The 22,273-nt window shown below is 31.4% G+C and overlaps 1 protein-coding gene across 11 annotated transcripts in view; it reads right to left on the minus strand.

Moving 5' to 3' along the window:
- Nucleotides 1-2,537: 2,537 nt before the first annotated feature.
- Nucleotides 2,538-22,273, minus strand: part of Ankle2 (ankyrin repeat and LEM domain-containing protein 2) — a 55,768-nt gene continuing 36,032 nt past the window's right edge. For all 11 annotated transcript variants that reach the window (XM_076488811.1, XM_076488810.1, XM_076488806.1 and 8 more), the window contains 3 exons: nt 20,934-22,258; nt 18,789-18,920; nt 2,538-12,920 (listed from right to left, as the gene is read on the minus strand). In XM_076488811.1, coding sequence (XP_076344926.1) covers nt 12,668-12,920; nt 18,789-18,920; nt 20,934-22,258 — 1,710 coding nt within the window. In that variant the 3' untranslated portion in view covers nt 2,538-12,667. The remainder of the gene's footprint in view (nt 12,921-18,788; nt 18,921-20,933; nt 22,259-22,273) is intronic.

Here is a 22,273-nt window from a genome sequence, read left to right on the forward strand (position 1 = left end):
GAATATTTCATATGTAACACCATCAAAACAGACACTTTTAGTCCTAAGGATGTTAATAATACAGCCACACACTATACACAGGATTAAAGAACCTGTAATCCAATAAAAGGCTGTTATTCAACAATGGAAGTAGTCAGATCAACTTCAAATCCTAGAGATAATGATTACTTAGATGTATTTTTTACTGTGTGTATTTTAAATTAAATTGAATATTTAATATATCAAAACACTTCCAGAAAATCCACAGATACTTATAAATACCTCAATTATAAATCAAATCACCCCAACAGTGGTAAAGGAAGCATCATAAACTGTCTACTAATGGGAATATTTACAGAAGATTTTAAACAGCAGAAGGAAACATAACAGAACAACCCTCTTGACAATTAATAGCTGGAATACTTGACTAACAAAAAGTTAAGGCAATAAACACCAAGAATAACCATGTGGACACTCACAGGAGTATTTTTATGGAGTTATGGTCAGCTTTTACAGTGTAAGTCAACAGACTAAAAGAATGTGTGTTATGTGTTCTTGAAGACAAACATAAATTTAGTCTAATAAGAATTACTAGAAATTTAACTATAGGTTTGTATATGATAATATCTGCAAATGTTTTGTGAAATGTAAGGGAGCAAAAATCCCCTCTTGAAAACTTAAGACATACAGCTGTACAGAAACAACATTTACAACATCCCTTGTGAATATGAAATCTACTGGAGAAACAAAAAAGTGGACCAAAAGAAAAGTTTGGAACCATAATTGAGAAACACTACAGACTTCTCTGAAACAGTCCATCAAGTCTGAGGAGAAATGCATAAAATGGAATATGAACCACACACATGAAAGAGAAAGATAAAAGAAACTTTCTATAAGCTCATTATTTGACAATGTTCTCAGTCAACATAGAATAGATATAAAATCTACTTTTCCCTTAAAACATTCAAATAAGTTAGTTGATTCAAGGCTTAATGTATCAAGTGGATAGTGCATTAACCCATCCATCAAAAAGGCACAGGATCAAATAACAACCACTCCCATCACATTAATAATCCTTCTTGGGATATTTCTGAAGACAGCAGAAGAGAAGCAATCAAAACTCAGGATAAAATTGTATTTTGTAAAATAACTGAGTCTGTTATTGTACAGGGTCTTTGAACACTGATTAAAAGGCTTGTTTAAGTAAGATATTTGGAAATTTCACTTATAAATATCGATTTCATATCACATTATACACATAAAAAAATAGATCAGTTGCAAAATTATCATCATGAAATTATTAGAGAAACATTCTCTAAAATTTACTTTAAAATGTATTTTGATGAAGATAAACGACCCTTCAGTTAAATCGATTTCATATCACATTATACACATAAAAAAATAGATCAGTTGCAAAATTATCATCATGAAATTATTAGAGAAACATTCTCTAAAATTTACTTTAAAATGTATTTTGATGAAGATAAACTACCCCTCAGTTAAATATTTAATTTCTCTATCACTCGTAAAAATATTTTGTCATGTTTTAGTTGGCATTATAATTCTTTATTTAACTACATCTGGTTGTGTGTGTGCTATGAAATACGGTGAAGTAAGATGTAAAATAAAAGGCATTATATCTTATTTGTTCAATCATTCAACTTTTTTGTTAAAACTGAAATGAGACTGCATAGATGAAAAATGTTAAATATTTTTTTCTTCTGTGAAAATGCTTTCCATATTTTGAAACTGCATCAAAACAGTTAATTATTTAGTTAATACCACTCAAGCTTTGAAACAGGTTGTTCTTTTTAAAGCTGTTGTGGCAACATACAGTAAGTGTATAACACAAGTATATACAAAACATAGCAATCACCTCAATATAAACTTACCCTTTCATTATAATACACATTCTGTTTTTCTTAATTATGAGATGTTCCAAAGAAATCCTGGCAATTTGGACTACATCCAAGAGGGCTTAACTATACCACCAATACTACAAGATTAACACACTTGACAATATTTATAAATCAGCAAGATTAACTCAGCTACCCATTCCAAAAGTTGAATGCACTGGTCAATAATAATTACACAGTAAAGAATATGACTAAACCATCCCCACTAGAAAATTAACACAATTGAGTTTATGGGCTGAAAAGCAAATAGGTTGGACTGGATCACCTGAGAAAGGAGATGAACACAATTAATTAAATGGATTAAAAACCAGCAAGCTTGTCCCAGGAGATGTACACTTAACAATACTGGTTATACACTGATAACTCATCTAAAGCATTTAATATAATAGATGAACACACTGAAAAAAATGAAATAAAACCAAAGAGCTCATCTCAACCATACATGTCAGAAAATGAACAAATATGAATACAAATCAAGAAATTAACTGATCACTTAGTGCAAGTGATAAATGCAAAAACTGTGTTCTACATGTATAGCATTTTAACTGGTATGGCCTTTGCAAATGTACAGAAACATGATGCATTTTACCAGTTGTCAGCAAAATAAATAGACAGATGGGAATCAAATAAAAAAAATATCCATTGCCTATTTTAAATTTTATTTTCTGAATGTTACATACAACAAACCTTGATACGTATGTCCATCCACGTTTCAGCTCTGTTCCATAGTCATTACATGTGTAACATAAAAATATTTTACATATCTGGCTTCAATAAAAGTTACAATATGTGGTATAAAATTAAATAAACTAGACATTGAAAAAAAATGCAATTAATATTCACAAAAAAATGAATGAATAATTCAACCTTTTATTAAAGTATAATAATATGATTACTAAAAACTTTGAATTGGTACTTCAATACATAATTACTGGTCCCCCGGTGGGCTACTGTAAAAATAATTATTTTTTCTTTTTAATTTCTTTTTTCTACAAATATAAAGTTTGGATTCTTAAAACAAAATATACAGTTATGTATATATAATTTATATTTGCCTAATAATAAATCTGTAATGTTTCTGTGTAGAAATCCATTACTTTGTGTGTGATTCAGAGATTTTACTATGCAAATTTACAAACTGCTGACAGTTAAGTCTGAATTATTCCCCAACCTAAAAAATGCAGCAAAACTGTTATACTTCCACAAAACTGTGTTGGATGGTTACAGTGTCATAAATACAGTAAAAAGAAATTGAATCAATATTTTGTTGGATGAAAATATCGATTTACCTTCAAACTTGTAGGCTTTTTGGCCAGTCCCGAGGAACCAATAGAGGGTGAGAAAGAAAATAAAGATTTCTACAGGCTTTAGAGAACTGAAATCTGTTAATAGTAAAAGTTCTAAAAACAAGGTGGTAGTTCTGCAAAACACAAACTGTCTAGAATTAGTTATGTGATATAGTTATACAACATAATTTACAGTTTAATGAAATCATATATTCTGAAAGCCACTTTTCTTTCATATTTACTAAACATATTTGCAAGAATCACAATAGAAAATGCATTAACATGTATATATTTTAAAGGTGTTATAAAATATGTTTGTGGCTATCTTAAGCCATATTTAAACATAAATGATTTTTTTTCATATTCATTATACTTACATCTGCATATCAATTTCAGAGTAGTTTGCTACAACACTAAAAGTTTAGAAGTCAACAGTTATCACAGTAGCGAAGTTATTCATAATGCAGTACAAAAACAACTAGGTTTCACTTAGAAACACTGAATTGGTATATATATATAAATCACCTGACTTCCCCACTGTAGCAGCATTATTGTTCTGTAGATTTATCAACGAAGTGTATCCTAAATATTCCTGAAGTGGTTTGATATGTTCCTCAAAGTGTCTACAACTTGTAAAACTCCTTTCAATGCAAGGTTAATTTGCAGGTGTCATTGAAAAGATGCAGGGAGGTTTACTTTACAGCTGGATAAATTGATACAGCTAGAAGGGGTTTGACAATGAGTCCACTGGACTGAAAGGAAGGTACTGGTATTGAATTATTACAAGTACCTGAAAGTAAATGGTGAACTACAAGTTTACTTGCATAATATTTAAACATTTGGAGAATAATGAACTAGTTTCTGACAATGTGATAAGCTTACTTTCCACACATTTGATAATATCAGGTCACCACAATGTTTACATTTGGCCAAAAGAAAGTACCCATTTTCTCAAAGCCACACCAAAAACAATCAGGGCTACAAATACAAGTTTTTTAGTGTTTGGAAGGTAGACTGCAGGGTAAAACATGTTATAACACTAAATATCAAACAATCAATAATCCCCAAAAGAATAAATCAAAATGTCCAAAATTTCACTATGATAATTTATTCACAAGTTGAAAGTGTATATATGACATAATTCCTGTACAGCCAACTTATTTTTCTACAAATTATATTACCAATATTTTTCATTATATGGACAATCATACCTTTTATTACTGTACATTGGTTTGATCCATGCATATAATGGTAAAAAATTATTTTTTTCATTCCTTATATGGAGATAAATCTCAGACTGAATTTTGAACAGAACATAACTATTTAATGGTAGTGTAAATGTCAATAAATTTGCTACAAGTTTATTTCTCCAGCTAATTTTCTTAATTAACTTTTGTTTATAATATGGCAAGCAATGATACTGCTGATGACCCCATTAGTTTAGTATTGTACATAACATAATATATGGCATGTGGCAGTAATTCAGTATCATGTTAGCTAATGTCACAGTTTTTCAACTGTTGGTTGGTTGATTGTTTTGTGATTGAATGTTTTCAGAACTAACAGGTTTTAGGCTTTTGATAACACTTCTCTACAGACATCTGAGCTGTGTATATGTTTCTCATTTTCTAGTTTGGGTCCTCTTTCTTTTACCTTGATCTCAGAAAATTATTTATGGTGTTTGTGTTTTTTACCTGGCCTGTTTTACTAAAGAAATTTATTATAAGTAATTTGTTATTTAGAATCCTATAACTGAATGTGGTTCATCAATTATTGGAATCTTAAATTAATTTCTGAATTAACGTATGGCACATCCTGATAATTTTGCTATCATGACAAATACTGGGTAGAGGCCTTAGTCAATCAGCATTAAGTCATAATAATGTATAATCAGAGCAAGAAGTAACATGTCTTTTAAGCTCTATCTGTGTTTATGTTCTTATGTTTTGTCTTCTCTGAAGATGAGAAGCACTTCTGATGTTTGTTAGTGGTGAAATCTACTGCTGATCTTACATGTTTTTTAAAGTGTCTGTTTCACCATGTAGAGCAGGACACTGTCCAAGAAATTGTCATTTTGCTGTGAGACCAGCTTATGTTTACTAGCTAAAGGCCAAGATACTAACAACAAGTCATGAATATACAGTATTATAGCTAGAAAAGTTGATGGCAGAATGCACAGCCCTTTAAAAAAAAGAAAAAATCAAGAACAAGCCACAAGAAGCCTACTACATGAAGGAGTTATTATACATACTGCACAGTCTGTTACTGTTCTTTAGTTATTATATATACAACTTTTGCAGAGATTTAAAAGGGAAGTTAAAAATCGGTTATTATACATACTGTACAGTCTGTTACTGTTCTTTAGTTATTATATATACAACTTTTGCAGAGATTTAAAAGGGAAGTTAAAAATTGGGGAGATAAACAATTCTTAGCTATGCTGAAACAAAACAAAAAACAGTTCAGGCTTCAGAAGTGTTGATAAGCTCTTCACTCAGCAGGGGTAGAAAAACTATCAGAACACGATGCTTCAGCACTAACTCTGAATCAGTTGATTCTGTCTAGTTCTCCAAACCTGGCTTACACACAACAAATGAAGAAAACTTAACATTCAAGCTACCCAACGCTAGTGGTACCTAATGTTCTTGTCTCATTGAGCAGTATAGAAAAATTCCATTTTCAGGATTACTTTGATCCTTAGATTGAGTGAACCTGATGGTCAGAAAGGTCACAATCATCCTTGGTGCTGCTGTTCAGTCTCTCAGACACAATTTGAAGGATGTTGTATTCTAAAGAATTTCTGCAAGACACATTTGCTATATGAATGGGATTGCCAAAAGAAAACATGAAACTTTCTCCTCATATCCTCCTCTTGTCCTTCACTGGGATTACAATAATCACCTATAGCAAGCAGATATTTGTGTCCTTCAAGAGTGGAAGCTGAAAGATGTCATTCAAGGAATCTGTTGCAATACAACTGCATCAAACTCTGGACTCACAAATGTTTTGCTTGCATGTTGATTGAATAAGTTCTTTTAAGAAATCTTTAGATTTTCTACTGACATCATGTATTTGTATGCTTTCAATGGTATTTGCCAGGAGTATTGTTCCATTGAATGGATCAAAACTTGGTTTATTTAAAAAAATTTCCCACAAAGTGGGCATCACTTAACAAATCTCAGTTAACAGCTTCCAATGATGACAAAAATTTTCATCTTTTCATCAGCACAATGAAGTTGGAAAGGGATGAAGCCAAATGCTTTACTTGAATAAGATGTTGCAAATTAAATCATATCCCAGAGATGATTTCAAAGAACTCTTATAGCTTTGTGTTTCTAGGTGGTAAGGCTCACTTTGAAGTGATATTCAGAGCTTCTAGGGCATATATCATCATGCACATTGGATGGCTAAAGTCATACAAGTTATAAAAATATTTCTCTCTTGAAAACAGTTCAAACTGATTGACCATGAAGTTCCTATACTGATGGTTGCACCATTAAATAACCCTAGTTAAAATTATCTGCATATTGTGATCTTCTAGTTGCCAGTGTTGCATTGACTGGTTTCAAACAGCACTTACAGTATTTAACAGAAGACTTGATCAATTTGACAACAGATTTCAGACAACTATTACATGTGAAAGGATGAAGAATCTTGATACTCCAGAGAAGAAAAATCTTTCATCGAATTGAGGGAAAGAACTTTAAATAAAGGCTTCTTTGTAATTCTGTGCAACAAAGAGGGCTCTTTAACACATTCAAAGCCTTACACTTAAACAGGAAAGAAAGCAGAGTTGTTCCTTGAGAAATCCCTGGAAATGGATTCTAGAATATAAAGAATGCAGAACGTGGCTGCTGGGTTGAAAGTTCTGAATAACTTCATATAAAGGTAATGCTCTCATTCAGGAAACTGTTCTATCATTAAGAGTAATGAACAAATGAAGTACTTTCTGCACAATTAAAGTACATTAAAAGACACATCTGACCCACAGAAAGGGAAAACTAATGTCACAAGTAATATGATAAAGTGTTGTATTATTATTATTACAGTTATACATCATTCACTATTCAGATATACAAAACACCATTAGAAATTTCACTCAGTTTGACAGCAACTTTTGCAGCTTTGTTTTAGTTACTGAATAAAAACCACAGTAACATCTGTTTTATTTGCCCTTCTCTATATGTATAATAAGTATTCAAGTTGCACCACCTCTAAACATGCATGAGTCAATCCAGTTTTATTTCTAATATTCATCAGTGGTAATGGAATATAGGCAAATATCATGTGAAACAAATTTTCATTGATATTTTTGGACCACCTGACTATCCATGAATTCCTCTTGTTTTATTCCTATGTTAAAGCTAGCACAATGAGGTGAGGGAACTTTATTTAACCATATATCTTAATAACAATACAAGGTGGATATAAAGGAAGGTTTATACAACATATAGGATAGATCTGATGGGAGAAACTATCTCCACAGATTTGATGTAATTTCTATATGAGCTGTCTTACAGTGAACATAGCTTTGCACAAAGAATGTAAATTCTTGAGGAGCTGTCTTACAGTGAGCATAACTTTGTACAAAGATTGTATGTAAATTCTAGAGGAGTTGTCTTACAGTGAACATAACTTTGTACAGAGAATGTAATTTCTAGAGGAGCTATCTTACAGTGAACATAACTATGTACAGAAAACTGATGTCATTTCTTACACTGAACACAGAATAGGTGTGAGATATCAAAGGAAAAGGTTTCATATGAAGTATGATTGCAATTATCTTCTCCATGTGTCTCAATTTTTGTATTAAGACTACTTGAGTGTGTAATACCACTAAACTGTCAGTGTTTTGCAGCAGTTTTTGTGTTGTGTTACAACATATAAACATCAACTGAAAGAACTCAGTGTTCTTAACCATCTGTCAGGGGTCCAGCCACAAGAAGTTTACAGTGCATTACACTAACAAGTAAGAATCGGTTCTGTGGAATGTCTACAACCATTAGGAGTCATAAAATTATGTTGTATATTTGTGTCTATGATCTCCCTTAAAGAAGTTGTGGGTTTGGAGGTGTTAAGATGAAAAATGAAACTTTGACTTTCACTCCAGCAGAATCAAAAGTAAAGTGGATTCATGAGAAGAAACTTCCTCATGAAATACTCAAGGAAAACCAACCATTTTCCACGTATAGTGAGGCTTTTTATTGCTATAAGAGAAAGCATATGCACTGGGTTATGGCAAATTAAAATGGATCTGTTCCAGGCAATACTAATGTTCCTTACTACTGGTCAGTTCTGGGTAATGCAAAAACTATTTCCATGATGGGTGTGCACTGGACATCTTGCCTCAACATGTACTGTTACTACCTATAACAGATGTTACAAGACTAGACATGAGTGTGGCAAATGTCAATCTGGGTGTAAAAACCAACAGTACTTGAAACTTCTGTCACTGATGTAACATCATCTTATGAGCTCAGAGTTGAGAAAAATATTTCCATTCAAGATTTAACCTCACAGTCAGTAACAGCTGGAAGAACTGTTTCAGTCAACATGGATTGTGACACTACTTCTGACACAAAAACTGAAGGTGACTTCTGAACCTCAGCTTGAAAGCACTGCAGAAATTACTGATATCAAAGTGTCATAGGTCAATGACACAAACAACTTAACCTTTCTGATAATTTTTTTACATAAAAATAAAGGAAAGCTTGTTCAATCAAACAAACTTTTAATTTCCATAACAAAATAATTGAAAATTATTGGATTCCTCAGAAAGTGAAAATGAACATATAAACATTCTCAGAAGCATTGTATGTTCTATGACAAGCAAGAAAGTTAAACATAGGAAACACCAAGAAATTTAAATATCCTGTACTCTCATAATTTTCAACACTTCATTTCTGCTAATTACTAAGATATGGATATTAAACTTTGTTCCATGAACATTCAAGAATTCCTTTCTAATACAAAACAAAAATTTATTAGAGATTACATGTTTCGACAAAATATTCATGTTTTACTTTTCCAAGAAACACTTTTATTCGATTGAAAACGTAAAAAGGTTTAATCACAACTGCCACAGAAAGTCATTTTAAAGCCTCTCAAGTCCACATTAGTCTGGCATGGAGAGAATTTGTAACCTTAAGACTCAAACAGAAATTATATTTACTAGGCACAATGACTCCTTGTGTACAACTTTTACTGATGTTAAATTATTCAATAAAGTTTTCAGGACTGCATTTATATAGTCATGGTTCAGAGCTGCCTAGCTGCATTTTAAGGAGCTCATTGACTATTTATTGATTACACGACTTATCATGGGAGGAGATTTCAACTGTGTGATGAACCTGGTACTTGACTAAGTTAGCACTCAGAACTTCAACCATGACTAAAGAATAAATCACTTGAGTCCCAACTCTGTTTAGTTCTTCTCTTTCAGATATATGACACTATATCAACCCCACACTACCAGGATTTACTTTCGGGAGTAAGAAATATGTTTAGATTCACTCTGATGGACTTCACATTTCTTCAATCTGTCTCAATTCCATTCAGAACATGGAACTTATAACCATGGGTTCAAGCAATTTGTTCATTTTTGTGTCTCCCTTAAAATAAATGTTTCTCCAACACCTTGGAGTTTGGATTTGTGGAAGTTTAATAATAACCTCCTCACAAACAGGAATACTGTCTCAGATATATGTAACAAACTCCCATCTCTATGCTAAATCCCCTGCTAGGATATGGAATAGTGGAATACACTCACACTTTCTATACAATTACAGATCATAAACCATGGAGTGGCATGTTTTACAAACAGGTATATTCATTATTTTGAACATTGTTTACAACCATATCCAGATTCTCGACCACAACCCCAACTTCCTGGAGTCCATCACTAATGTAAAAGAAGAATTTGAGTGACTCCATGGGAGTACAGATGCTAAGACTGTGAAGGAGAATATTTTAATATACTGTTCTGACCATATGTCACATGTTAAAACTGATAGATGAAAAAGGTAACACTTTATCAATGCTAAATGAAATACATGTCTAATCTTCAACTATTATATACAATAGTATTCAGAGAAACCAGTCAATCAAATAAGTGGGACACAATAACATCCATTTTACCAAACAAATCAGAAGATCTGAAATTTCTGAATAGCCACATTAAAGTAGAAAAATGTTAGATCTGCAGAAACAACAATGCCTACAGGTGGATCACTAGGACTGGATGACCCAACAGTCACTTTTTATAGCACATTTTGATCAATGATCAGAGGACTCAACATCCAGGTGTTTGTGTGAAGTCAGGCTATCGTCGTCATCATCATCAGGGTAGGGTGTCATTGCTTTAATCCCCAAACACAGCAAAGTCTGATTCCTATGAGACTTCCAACCAATCACATTGTGTAACACAGACCACAAGATTCTCACAGAAGTCCTCCAGCTTCATCTCTGTAAATTCAAGCATCTCTTAAATCTCATTATATCAGACACACATCACCCTCAATCAAGACACATTTCTTAACTTTAATAAAGTCGGGGATATTATTAACCTCTCTGGTTACAGGAACAATAATGTGTATACTCAAGTGTTCAGAAGACATGGTTTGGTAACATTGATCACGTCTTCATGTTACTTGTATTCAAGAAATATGGTTTCCCTCGGTCATTTCTAGATCTCTTGTACCCCAACATGACACTGGCAATTATAAACAAATGTGTATCATTTTTATGTGTATCATAAAAGAAACTTGCATTCCTTTTGTAAAATGGTGCTTAAAAAAGAGAACACTAAAACAAAACACTGTCAAATATGAGAAATCAGTAACTGACAGATATTTTCAGGTGAGTTTCTCCAAATAAAAAAACACAAGAAAACAGATATATAACTGAGAGTGTTTGGAAGATTATGAGAAAGATTTAAAAGAAAACTGCCATACATGTTTGTTTGTAGCTTTCAGTTACTAATTAATAACCTTGCCTGTTAAAAATGTTTTTGTCAATCTGTTGCAAAGTACAAAGCTACTCAATAGGCTATCTGTACCACATCTACTGATTTTCAGTATTAGAAGTCCTTAGGGTTACCACTGAGTTACTAAGAGGGCAGAGGGAGTTGTTGAAAGGATCGTTAGACATCCTGAGACATGCCAAATGAGATATGACAACAGAGACCTTAAAAAACAAGGAAGTTTGGGTTGTAGAATCCTCAGAGTGTTTTCTTTTAGTATATTTGATTTAACTATTTATAACTAAAGTTTAAAAATAAGTGAATTTATTGTTTTTACAGAAAGATTAATTTCTGGTGGTGAACTCACTGACCTCATGGTGTATGTAATGACAAATGTAAAAATAAGTGAAGTGGGATTACTCTGATGTTTTGCTGCAAGTAAGCAAAATGAGACGAATTAAAAAAAAACAAGACTAACATTTGCTAGATAGGAATATATCAAAAACAGTTATTGCAAAAAGACAAAATTGCATTAATTAGCTCCCATCTTCTCTGAAAGAAATTGAGCATCTCACTAAATAAATACCTGAATAAACAATTCTTAAGTTAATCTCTAATACAGAATGGACTAATTACCTCAAATTACCTCTTTTCCAAAAGTTTTCACCTGAACTTATGGCAAGAGGCTGTGCAAGTTTTGTAAACATGTACAGGAAAAAAAAAAAATTATTAAGGAATTCCAAATTATTTTTATCAATCACAAATACTTGTATACACTTTAAAATAATGTGTATTTATTGGCAATCATGTTTTTGCCATGACTAATAAAAAAATGACACTTCAAGAAGTATTATCAGGAATAAACTAGAACTCTTGATGTACACATGCTACTACTGTCTACAAACATTCCTTAAAATAAAGGTGAGAAAGACAAAGATGAATTATCTTTCAGTCTTAATTTTTCTTAACTAAATGCTTTTAAGCCTTAGAATATGTGACTTAATTTTTTAGAAGTTTAATATACTGTAAAGAAATTAGCAGATGCTTTGAAGAAATAAAGCATAATTTAACCAATTGCTCAAAGTAATAGAAGAATCAAACTTACATTTCTATTTTTACTTTCAAAAAGTAGAAAAACAAATACAACTAAAATGCCTAAAATACACTGGATATACTGAAAAAATATTACCTTTTTCATAGTTTTAATTTGTTCTATCAATATATTTAAAGTTCACAATGTAATCTGATTTACATATATCTATGTACTGTAGATCTGAATCATGCATAACTTTTATAGATAAGGTTACCCACGAAGCCAAAACCAAAATTAAAAGCAATAGCTGGACTGTCAATTCAGAAAACAAAAAGTTAGATCAGAAGTTAAAGAGACTTGGACTTCTAATAATAATAATAAAAACAACAACAAAGATTTTCTTATGCTTTTAAAATTACATCTACTATAAGCATATATTGAAATAACAAAATCACTGCTTCTGGCATTTAAAAAAAAATTTATAAAGATAATATTAATCTCCACTCATCTCCTCCCATCCAAGGAAACTTTCATACAGGTTACGAGGTTGGGCGATGATAGCTGCAGTATTACGTGCATGTTGGTTTGGCACTGTAAGCTGTTTACTTGGAGTTAGTGATGTTGGACTATTTTGCATATATCGTCTTTTTGAATTAGAGTTAACTATAGCAGAATGAGGGGTAGAAACAACTGGAGAGAAAATAGTTTTCCAGCGTCCATATCTTGGGTTTGTGGGACTAGGCCAACTGTAAAAAAATAAATAAATAATGTAAGCAAAAATTAAAAATTTTCATAAGCATATTTTGTGAAATGAAAGCACGCTATAATGTTTTGTAACAGCAGTTAATAGAATCTTCAATATTTAAGATGTAATTTTATAATACTGCCCTTCCATAAATATTTGCACCAAAATTGCCAAGTCTCTCACTTAAAAAGTGTTGACATATACTAATCAATCTATACAAGTTATATTTTAACATTTTTAAACTAACATTTAACCATTTATATACAAGACTTGACAATTTAATGGACCTTGTAACCACCATGTAACAAGATAGTTATAAACTGTTAATTTAAAGAGAGGAATAGGGTATTCCTATAGAGTAGTAGAATAACACGGATTGTCAAAAAAGTGAAGAAACAAGTTTAATCAAATATAGAGTTTGTTTAGTAGTGGTGTACAGATTTTAGCACAGTATACCTAGCTGTTTGTTTTCTGTAGGCTTTGGTGCTTGAATGGCCAATAGCGATGAAGAAACTGAAAAAATCTCTCTTTCTCTTTCAAGAATCAGCATAAAACTAGTCCTATGACCTGCACAAAAGTTTTTAGTAGGTTTTTGCAGGTTTGAATAAAATATTCACATCCACCTTTTTCTGTAGGCTTGTGAAATAACAATAATATGAAGTACAAATAGATGAACTTTGTCTAACAACTGGAAAATCAACTTTTTTTTTTACTATTATCTATATTTTAGCAGTCTTAGCTACTGCAATAGAAGATCTGCTTTTTAAGATAGGTTTTCCTACATTTTCTATTAAAATGTTTGTAAACTCCCTAGGCAATTTCTATTGAGAACAACTGCTGTGGTTTATAACTCTGAATATAGTAAGTGTATCTTCATATAATTTGGTAAGTTACAGTTAACATTACAAACATGTTATACACATGTTTGATCAGTTTTTTTTTCTAATTATGTATTTTTACTATGTGAATTTATGAAATCAAGTTGCGAGTTTGAGCCATCTGGGTATTAGATGATTTTAATGTTAAGGTTAAAAATATTTTTTCAACTTCCATTACCTTTCATGTGCATAACCTCTAGATCCTCTTAAATGATTGTTTGTTATTAATCCCAAACTACACAATGAGCTAACTATGCCATGCCCACCACAGGTACTGAAACCCAATTTTTAACATTAAAGCCCCTTAAAACTTACTACTAATTCATTTGCGAGCACCTCATAAAAATGTACATTTTTTTTCTTCTTCATCCTAACATTATATAACTCAGTTTATTTGATTGATCATGTAACACTATAAAAAATATTAAATAAATCTAAATTATCTTTTTTCTGGAATAATTTAAGATTGTAAGAGAAAATTACAGTTATTTACCCTAAGAAGTCTCACGCTTGTAACAACTTGTATCTGTTTTTATTGCTTCACTGTACATTAAACTATTTTTAACTTCTAAGTTCAAATAATGAGCTGTAAAAATATGGTGAACACATAGCTCAAGTCGAGGTACTGAATCACTTTAAAAACATTTATCAACAGTCTGCATGGAAACTGCAGATTCTTCACCTTTTCCATTTGTTTTCTTATCTCACCTAAAAAGTATCTAATTTATACAATTTAGCTACTTTTATAAAAATAAATAACATACAAAAAAAAGAAATGTAACATTTACATCTTACCTCTTACTCCTTTCTCTTAACCTCTGACAAAACTTAAATGTACTTGTTTTGTAACAATGATACTAATGCATAAAGCATTTTTTATTTATTTCAAATATGCAGTTAAGAACACAAAATACTAGTATGCATAAAGCATGCAACATACAGTAATTATTATAGTTTAATAATTACTTTATTAACTAAGTGCCTTAAAGTAATTCACTTGTTTGGTCAATGTGAATTCACCAATATTAACAGTGAACCAGTCGGCTGAATAAATCAAACATTACCATCACCATGTACATGCAAGTCAAAACAAAATGTCACCTTCTATTCGTTTTTTAAATAATCCAACACCAAATATCAGAGACGATTATTGCTATTTTGTGCAAAACAAGATATGATAAGAGGGTGTGGAAAGTGGATTTGACATTCTGGTTTATATCTCCATAAGCCAAGAAACTTGGAGACTATGAAATTAGATTGTGGTATTGTTATCCATAATATAAATGTGTATTTAAACTAAATTCAGAATATCATAGGAAGTGATGAGAAACCAGAAAACTGGTAATTCAAAACATACACGTGTCCCATGAAACAGATAAATAAAAATTGAGATTTAAATATTTATTTTGGAAATAAAAATTAAAACCTTATACAATATTGTTAAATACGTTTTGGTGCCAAGTTTATTTATATACATTAATAATAAATAAATTACTAAATTTTGAATGTAACTCCATAAAAATTGTAGTGCAGTTTGACCTAGTCACCTTCAAGGGTTGGTAAAATATTTAATTTTTTAAATAAAAATTTATCTTTGCATTTATAAAGCTTTTGCAAAGTCAGTATAAGTGAAAGGCAATATTCATATTAAGAATAAAAATATATTATTTTCATTTTACAGTTTACATACTTTATCTGTATAACCTCTGGAACCATCAAAATGATTAGCTGAAATTTAGTTGGTAAAACATTTATATTTATCTCTTAATTTCTCTATCTTAACATTAACTGCAGTGAAATCAGTGATGTACAGTAAAATAAAAATTGAAAATGGAATAATGTGAATAAAATCTTTCATCCTCCTTTGAATCCATAATTAAATCAAGAGTTATGAATTACTTTCACAATTTCAACTATTAACCTTTACACATCTGCTTGTTTGTTTTTTAAATTTGTTACCTGTTGTTTTTGAATTAAGCACAAATCTACACAATGAGATATCTGTGCTCTGCCTACCACCAGTATCGAAACCCAGTTTTTATTGTTGTAAGTCTGTACACATACCACTGTGCCACTAGGTGGCTAATTTGTCAGAGAAAAGTTGTTTATGTGTGTGAAAAGTAATAAAGTACAATGAAAATCCATATCTATTTCTCCCCACAGATAAAGTAAACAAAACCAATCAAGTTATGCTGGTAAGCTAACATTCCTAAGCTTATAAAATCTTATTTTTGTTACTTAAGAAGTTCCTTTTTTTTTTTTAATACACAAAATAAATACAAATATACATGGAAAAACAAAAATGTAGTATTTACACTAGGGTTCAGACATTTTGCTGTTGGATGTTACTCTACACTTAACGTTTTCAAAAATGGTTGTTGCTTTTAAACACGTACTTAACAGGAGAAACCTGCAAAACATTTATGGTCAAATTAGCATTATATTGCAAAATACTTCTACTGATTTAAATTCAGTATTTCTAAAGTAACAAAAAAGAAAAAAATCTAATTGAAGAAGATAAAATCTAAAAGTCCACTTATTTAAGGCTTAACTAATATTAAGCCTAAAACAAGTAATTAAGTATGGCCTAGATTTAATACAAAATGAATTAACACTATAGCTTGCGTGTTTTTTCACTTTAGTTTAGTTAGGACCAAAATTTACTGTACTTAATACTATCAATTAATAAACTTATAATATTATTCTATATCCTAATGTTAGATCTTTTTAAAAACTATGATAAGCCTTTAATATGTTGCTACATGAAACATCTACTAGAGTATATTTATTTTCATCTGTTGAAATAAAGTGGGCACTCGTACATTTAGACAGTAAGATGTGTGCATGTTTTCAGGACAGACAAAAGCTGTGTATTATTGTAATAAATAATATAAAAACTATGATAATTTATCTACATAATTAAGTAGCTGTAAACAGGTTAAAAAATTCTGTTAGAAGCTTCAGAGTTGAACAAGGATCACAGACAAAGAATCTATGGGAAACTCAGTACCTATATCTGCCATAAAACAAACATCTTTAACAAGATTTATGTAGACCAGAATCAGTTCTTTCTTTTTATTACAAATATGTCCTTCAACATATACAGCATATCAATACATATGTATGACTATCATAAATAACAAAACAAATGGGAAGGGCTTCTCTGGTGGGTTTGACATTTATTGACATTTCAACAAGTCTAATGGTATGTGGTTCAAATTATATTCTTGCTCTCAATTACAAGTAATTAATATTACTGCCAATCAGAGCAAGCTATGTACTCACAGCAAAACTGAAAACGAATCTGGCAATCAAATGTAATTTTTTTTCTCTTATGTTCCTACTTGTAATGATTAGAATGCACTATCTAACCAATATTGTTAAACTAAGTAACAATAAGTAAATAATGACTGTTTATTTGTGATGACAAGAAACCCACTTGAAGTAAAAATAAAAATACTCAGGATGGCTGGTATGGGTATTAACACTTTTACTAATAAAGTAGAGAACAACGTTTCAACCTTCTTCAATACAATAAACTACAAAACCTTACACTGCTGCATACCATATATTCCCGACATCAGGAAAAAATAACCATTGTTTGGAAGAAAACTCGCAATAAAATACAACATTCCAGTAAACATTAAATTTATTCAAAAACCAGGTACAAAAGTAAAGTCCATACTATGTAAAAACTACACTGACAAACACAACACCAACATTATTTATACAATACAAAGCAACAACTGCCAAGAAAAACTGGAGGAACAAGCAGAAAAAATGTAAACCAGATTCAAATAACAAAACACCTTCACATGTTTTTGAACACTGCAAATCAAATAAACACAACATAACCATAGCAAACACTCGGATACTAATTAGGGAAACAAATTCAAAATCAAAGCCCTACTTGTACAGCAACTAAGACCAATATAAAGGAGCACATTTATACCCATAATAATTAATAAACATCTAACTGGAATACCACCTATAATCCCATACCCATTTACACTTTCATCTCTAAGATATGTGCCTGGCAACGGTCAGTTGCAAACTTCCTCTTTATTAACCTGAAGATGACTTAAGACGGTCATAACATTGTTCTCTGTGTCAATACCCATACCAGCTGTCTTGAAAAATATAATGACTGTTTAATATATCAAATACTATTATTTTAAATTACATCTTTTACTACAGAGATTTCATTTGCTTTGTTAGCTTAATATATATATTCAGAACTAACTACCCTAAGTCTTCCAAGCTAGTAAAACCTTAAGAGATATTACTGAGTTGTCTTTCTAATTGATTTGTTATTCTTAAAGCCACATTACTGAAGATATATAATTGGAACAGGAGAATGTAGAACATAGAGGTTAAAGGCTGCAATTTTTTAAAAAAATACCTGCATTGTTAAGAAAATAAAACTTCTGTAATATATAAAAAGCTGATCATAAACTACATTACAATGTCAAATTCATTCACACATGCACTGAAAATATGCTTATTCACACAAATTTTGAGTGTAACTCTAAGTCTTAACATTTCCACTTTGACCCAGTTATTTGCATAGTTAACTGAATAAAGCAGTTTTAATTTTAGTAAACATATTTACTTCTTAATTAAGGTTTAAGCTCCAAAGCTTTATATTCATAATTACAAATATCTATGAATATTTAATTCACACGCAACCATCCCCATATAAGAACCATAATTCCAGTCTACACCTCTAGTGGAACATAACTTTTAAAACATTTCTAACTTATGTTGCTTTTTATTCTCAAATCACTGTTTAGTGTAGATTAGAGGTCAGAATGGTTATATTAATCTAATACGATAATTGGTTGAGAGAGGGATGGATCACAAAATTTTTTTCACATAAACTTACTGTCTCATCTGTGCTTACTTACACTTCTCAGTCCATATTACATTTCTGTTACTCTTATATTGTTCGTCTTTTAATAGTATAACAAATTTGTAGTAAAATACAACACCTTTCAACAATGTCTCTTGAAAAAGAACAAACAAGGTGTTTCCACTGGCTGATATAAGGATAAAGAAGTGGATCAATGTCAGCTTCTTCTAATGCATGAAGTACATCAAGATCTAACTTGGAAGGCATGCACCTGTAAAAGTTAAGAAAATATTATAAGAAATTAATTTTAAGCGTAAGAGTACGTAAAAATTAGTAATCAAATTTAAACATTATAATAATACAGTTATTAGAGCTTTTGTTCCACTATAAATATCATTTATGTTTTTTGTTGTTTTTTTCAGAGAGAGAACAAAACCACATGAACACTTCTTGTAATTTGAAAGGAAAAATTACTATTTCTACACATAGTAGGCAATAAAAATAGTTCTCAACAACAAACATCTAACTCAAAATTACACTTTTGGAAACTATATTACAATGAGAAACTATATGCAAATACTACATTTCAATGTTTTCCTTTCCAACACTAAAGTTGTACTGTAAATACATGTTGACATCCAATTCTTGTGTGTTAATGTAATGTACAGACTTAAGCTCAAAATGTTATAAGGATACTGAAAAGGTACTTTGATGAAAACCAATTTTAAAATCATAACCAATAAAGCCCAAAATGACGATGTAATGTGTTATAAATACTTTCTTCACAAAAACAGGTTTCAAACTACTTACTGATCACCTAACCACTGAATTACATGTGTACAGAAAATGTCTGATAAAACAGATTTTATGTACATCTAATTCATATTTTACGGAAACATGATGTACCAAACGAAAGCTTGAGAAACAAAAACCTCTAGTAACTCCAACAGAAATTACTGTACTTCATTTATTTCTTTATACGAATAAAAAGACAACTAGTAGGCTCATGACAAATAGGTGAACCTGAATTCAAAAGTATTTATTTATTATGTCACATAAAAGAACCAGTAATGAGCCCAAAACAGTTGGTGTCATGATAGACTTGATGAGAATTTTAAAGAGCCATAAGTCTTTGTAAAAGTAATTTTATGAGTGTTTTCATAAAGCAATGTTATGGCACCTGTTAAACCTAATGGTAGTTGTACTGCATGAAAAATAGCAAAGACTCGCCTCAGGGGTTCAAATACTGTGAACAGACACAAGAAAACCCAGTCCTATGACATCAGACAAGGCATAGGATGGCCACAAGAAAAAAAGCTCACTGAAAGAGATATTATAAACTAAAGACCAAAAGAAAACTGATTTTGAAAACAAAACAAAATGTGACATAGATCAAATTTCAAGTACATTGCCAAAACTGGTGCAGAAATTTGTCCTTTGGTAAAAAGTAACAGTAGGAAAGTCCTCAATACGCAAAGACACTAGCTTTTACAAAAATACATGTATCCTGGACTCTGCAAGAGTGGCACAAGAAAATTTGGATGAATGAGTCTAAATGTGAACTGTTTAGTTCCAGTCAACATGCATACGTTCACTGACCAGTCAATTAGGGGTTGCAAAAAGAGTGTATCAGATGAACCTTCAAGTCTGCAAGATCTTCTACAATGAACTGGGACACAATATCTGTGAATGTTGTTAATCATCTCCATAAAAATTGATGGAATCATGGATAGACATAATTACTATATTTTATTAATCCATCATGCTTTATCTACCATAAAGATGACTGAACAGAGTTTAACATTTCAAGAAGATAATGACTGAGAACATATTTCCAAAAAGTAATACGATTATATGACAAAGAAAGAAAGATCAGAAGGTCTCTAGCAGAATTAATAGGCAGCACGAAACCAGACCTCAACCCACTGGAACAAATCATGAATTGATAGGCTCAGTGCTTGAAAATTGTAACAACTGTATTAAAAAATGCCTCCAGACATATATTAAAGACAAACTGAATTAAATTACACCACAAACTTTCTTGTAAGATTAACTTGCTATAATTAGAAATTAATGTCTCTAGCAGATGAGAGTTTTGTACAAATCTCAAAATAACAACTGTTGAGATGGTGTTCTAACTTAAGATCATTCTTGAAGAACTCTTCAACATGAGAAAAATGTTTAATATTTTAAAGAAATGCTTCTTACTTGATAAAATTGACTGAATGCATAGATAAACCTTGAAGAACATTACTTTTCTTTCTTGAATACATCTAAACCTTACCCTTCAATATAAACTTCTATTGCTTCTTCTGGTGTAACAAGTTCTGCTGGACTACTTGAGCGTGTTGAGTGGTAGCTACTAGGTGGAGTGAAAAAAACCTCCTCATCACCTGATTCATCATTTTCAGCAAAGCAGTTTTCTGTATAATTATCAGATGGCAAATCTAATGAATTCTTAGACTCCATGTTCAGGAGATGATCTGTAACTTCAACACCTTTGTGTTTTCCTTCTGGAAGATCATTTACTGCAAAGTTAAAAGCTGTTGTAGAGGTCTTAATGTGTTTCTCCTTTCTGCTACTTTTGCTTATTAACTGTTGAAGTCCATCTAATGATGTTGTTTTGTTTGTATCACTAAATGAAGAAACAAGAAACCATTCACATACACACTTCCTAGAGCCATGTTCACGAGACAAATCCCCTTTCAGAATGTTCAGTATACATCTCACATGTTTCTTTGAGGTAACTGTGTTATTTCTTTTGTTCTTTCTACATCGATGTGAATATAAGACACCAAGGTTTTCATCATCAGATGAAGAGAAATCAGGTTGGCAATTCCAACAAGTCTTTAAAATAGAAGCCACAATCGTAACTTCATGATCAAGAAGATTACTTTTCATGATGTCATGAGTTTTCTTTGATATTAAAGGGTGCAAGGTTGACAAGTACTTCTGTGAGAAGGTATTAGAAGTAGATGATACTGCACTTAACAGACCAGCAACATCAGTCAACATTCTATCCACTATAAACTGTTCAAGCCAAAAGCTGCTGGTATAGAGTTCTTGACTAACAGACAACAAGTCTGAGACACACAATGACAGTCTTTCTGCTATAATATTACACATGGATAAGAGATACCATTCCTGTTCTTCATGTATGCCATCATCACACAGTGTAAACAAAGCAACCTCTGCATTAGGATCTAAATCACCTTCTTCCTTTTCTACTTTTTTATCACATCTTTCTTCTTGAAACTGATGGATTACTTTACCCTTTTGGTGGTGGTGGTCAGAAGTGTCAAACTGTAAAGTCTTGGTTACATCTGACAAGTCTTGCATTTCATCATTCTCAGAAGAATTATGTATGGGAGACCTGCTGAATAGAGATGGAGTGTCTGGACTGGTCACACAGGATTTAGGGCTGTTCATATGAAATTTTTGGAGTGTCTGACACAACTTGGATATTGGACTTAAGCTATCATCTGTATTTTTTGACGAGTTTAAGCACTCAGATTCATCAGGCGATGAGGTTTCCTGAAATTGAGGCGAAAGTTGTCGAATGTTCACATTGGGTGTCACACAAATATCATCAGATTTTCCTGTGTTAATCTACAATAAGAAAAA

The sequence above is a fragment of the Tachypleus tridentatus genome, chromosome 2, assembly GCF_004210375.1.
Source record: "Tachypleus tridentatus isolate NWPU-2018 chromosome 2, ASM421037v1, whole genome shotgun sequence".
In the NCBI taxonomy this organism is placed as follows: domain Eukaryota; kingdom Metazoa; phylum Arthropoda; class Merostomata; order Xiphosura; family Limulidae; genus Tachypleus; species Tachypleus tridentatus.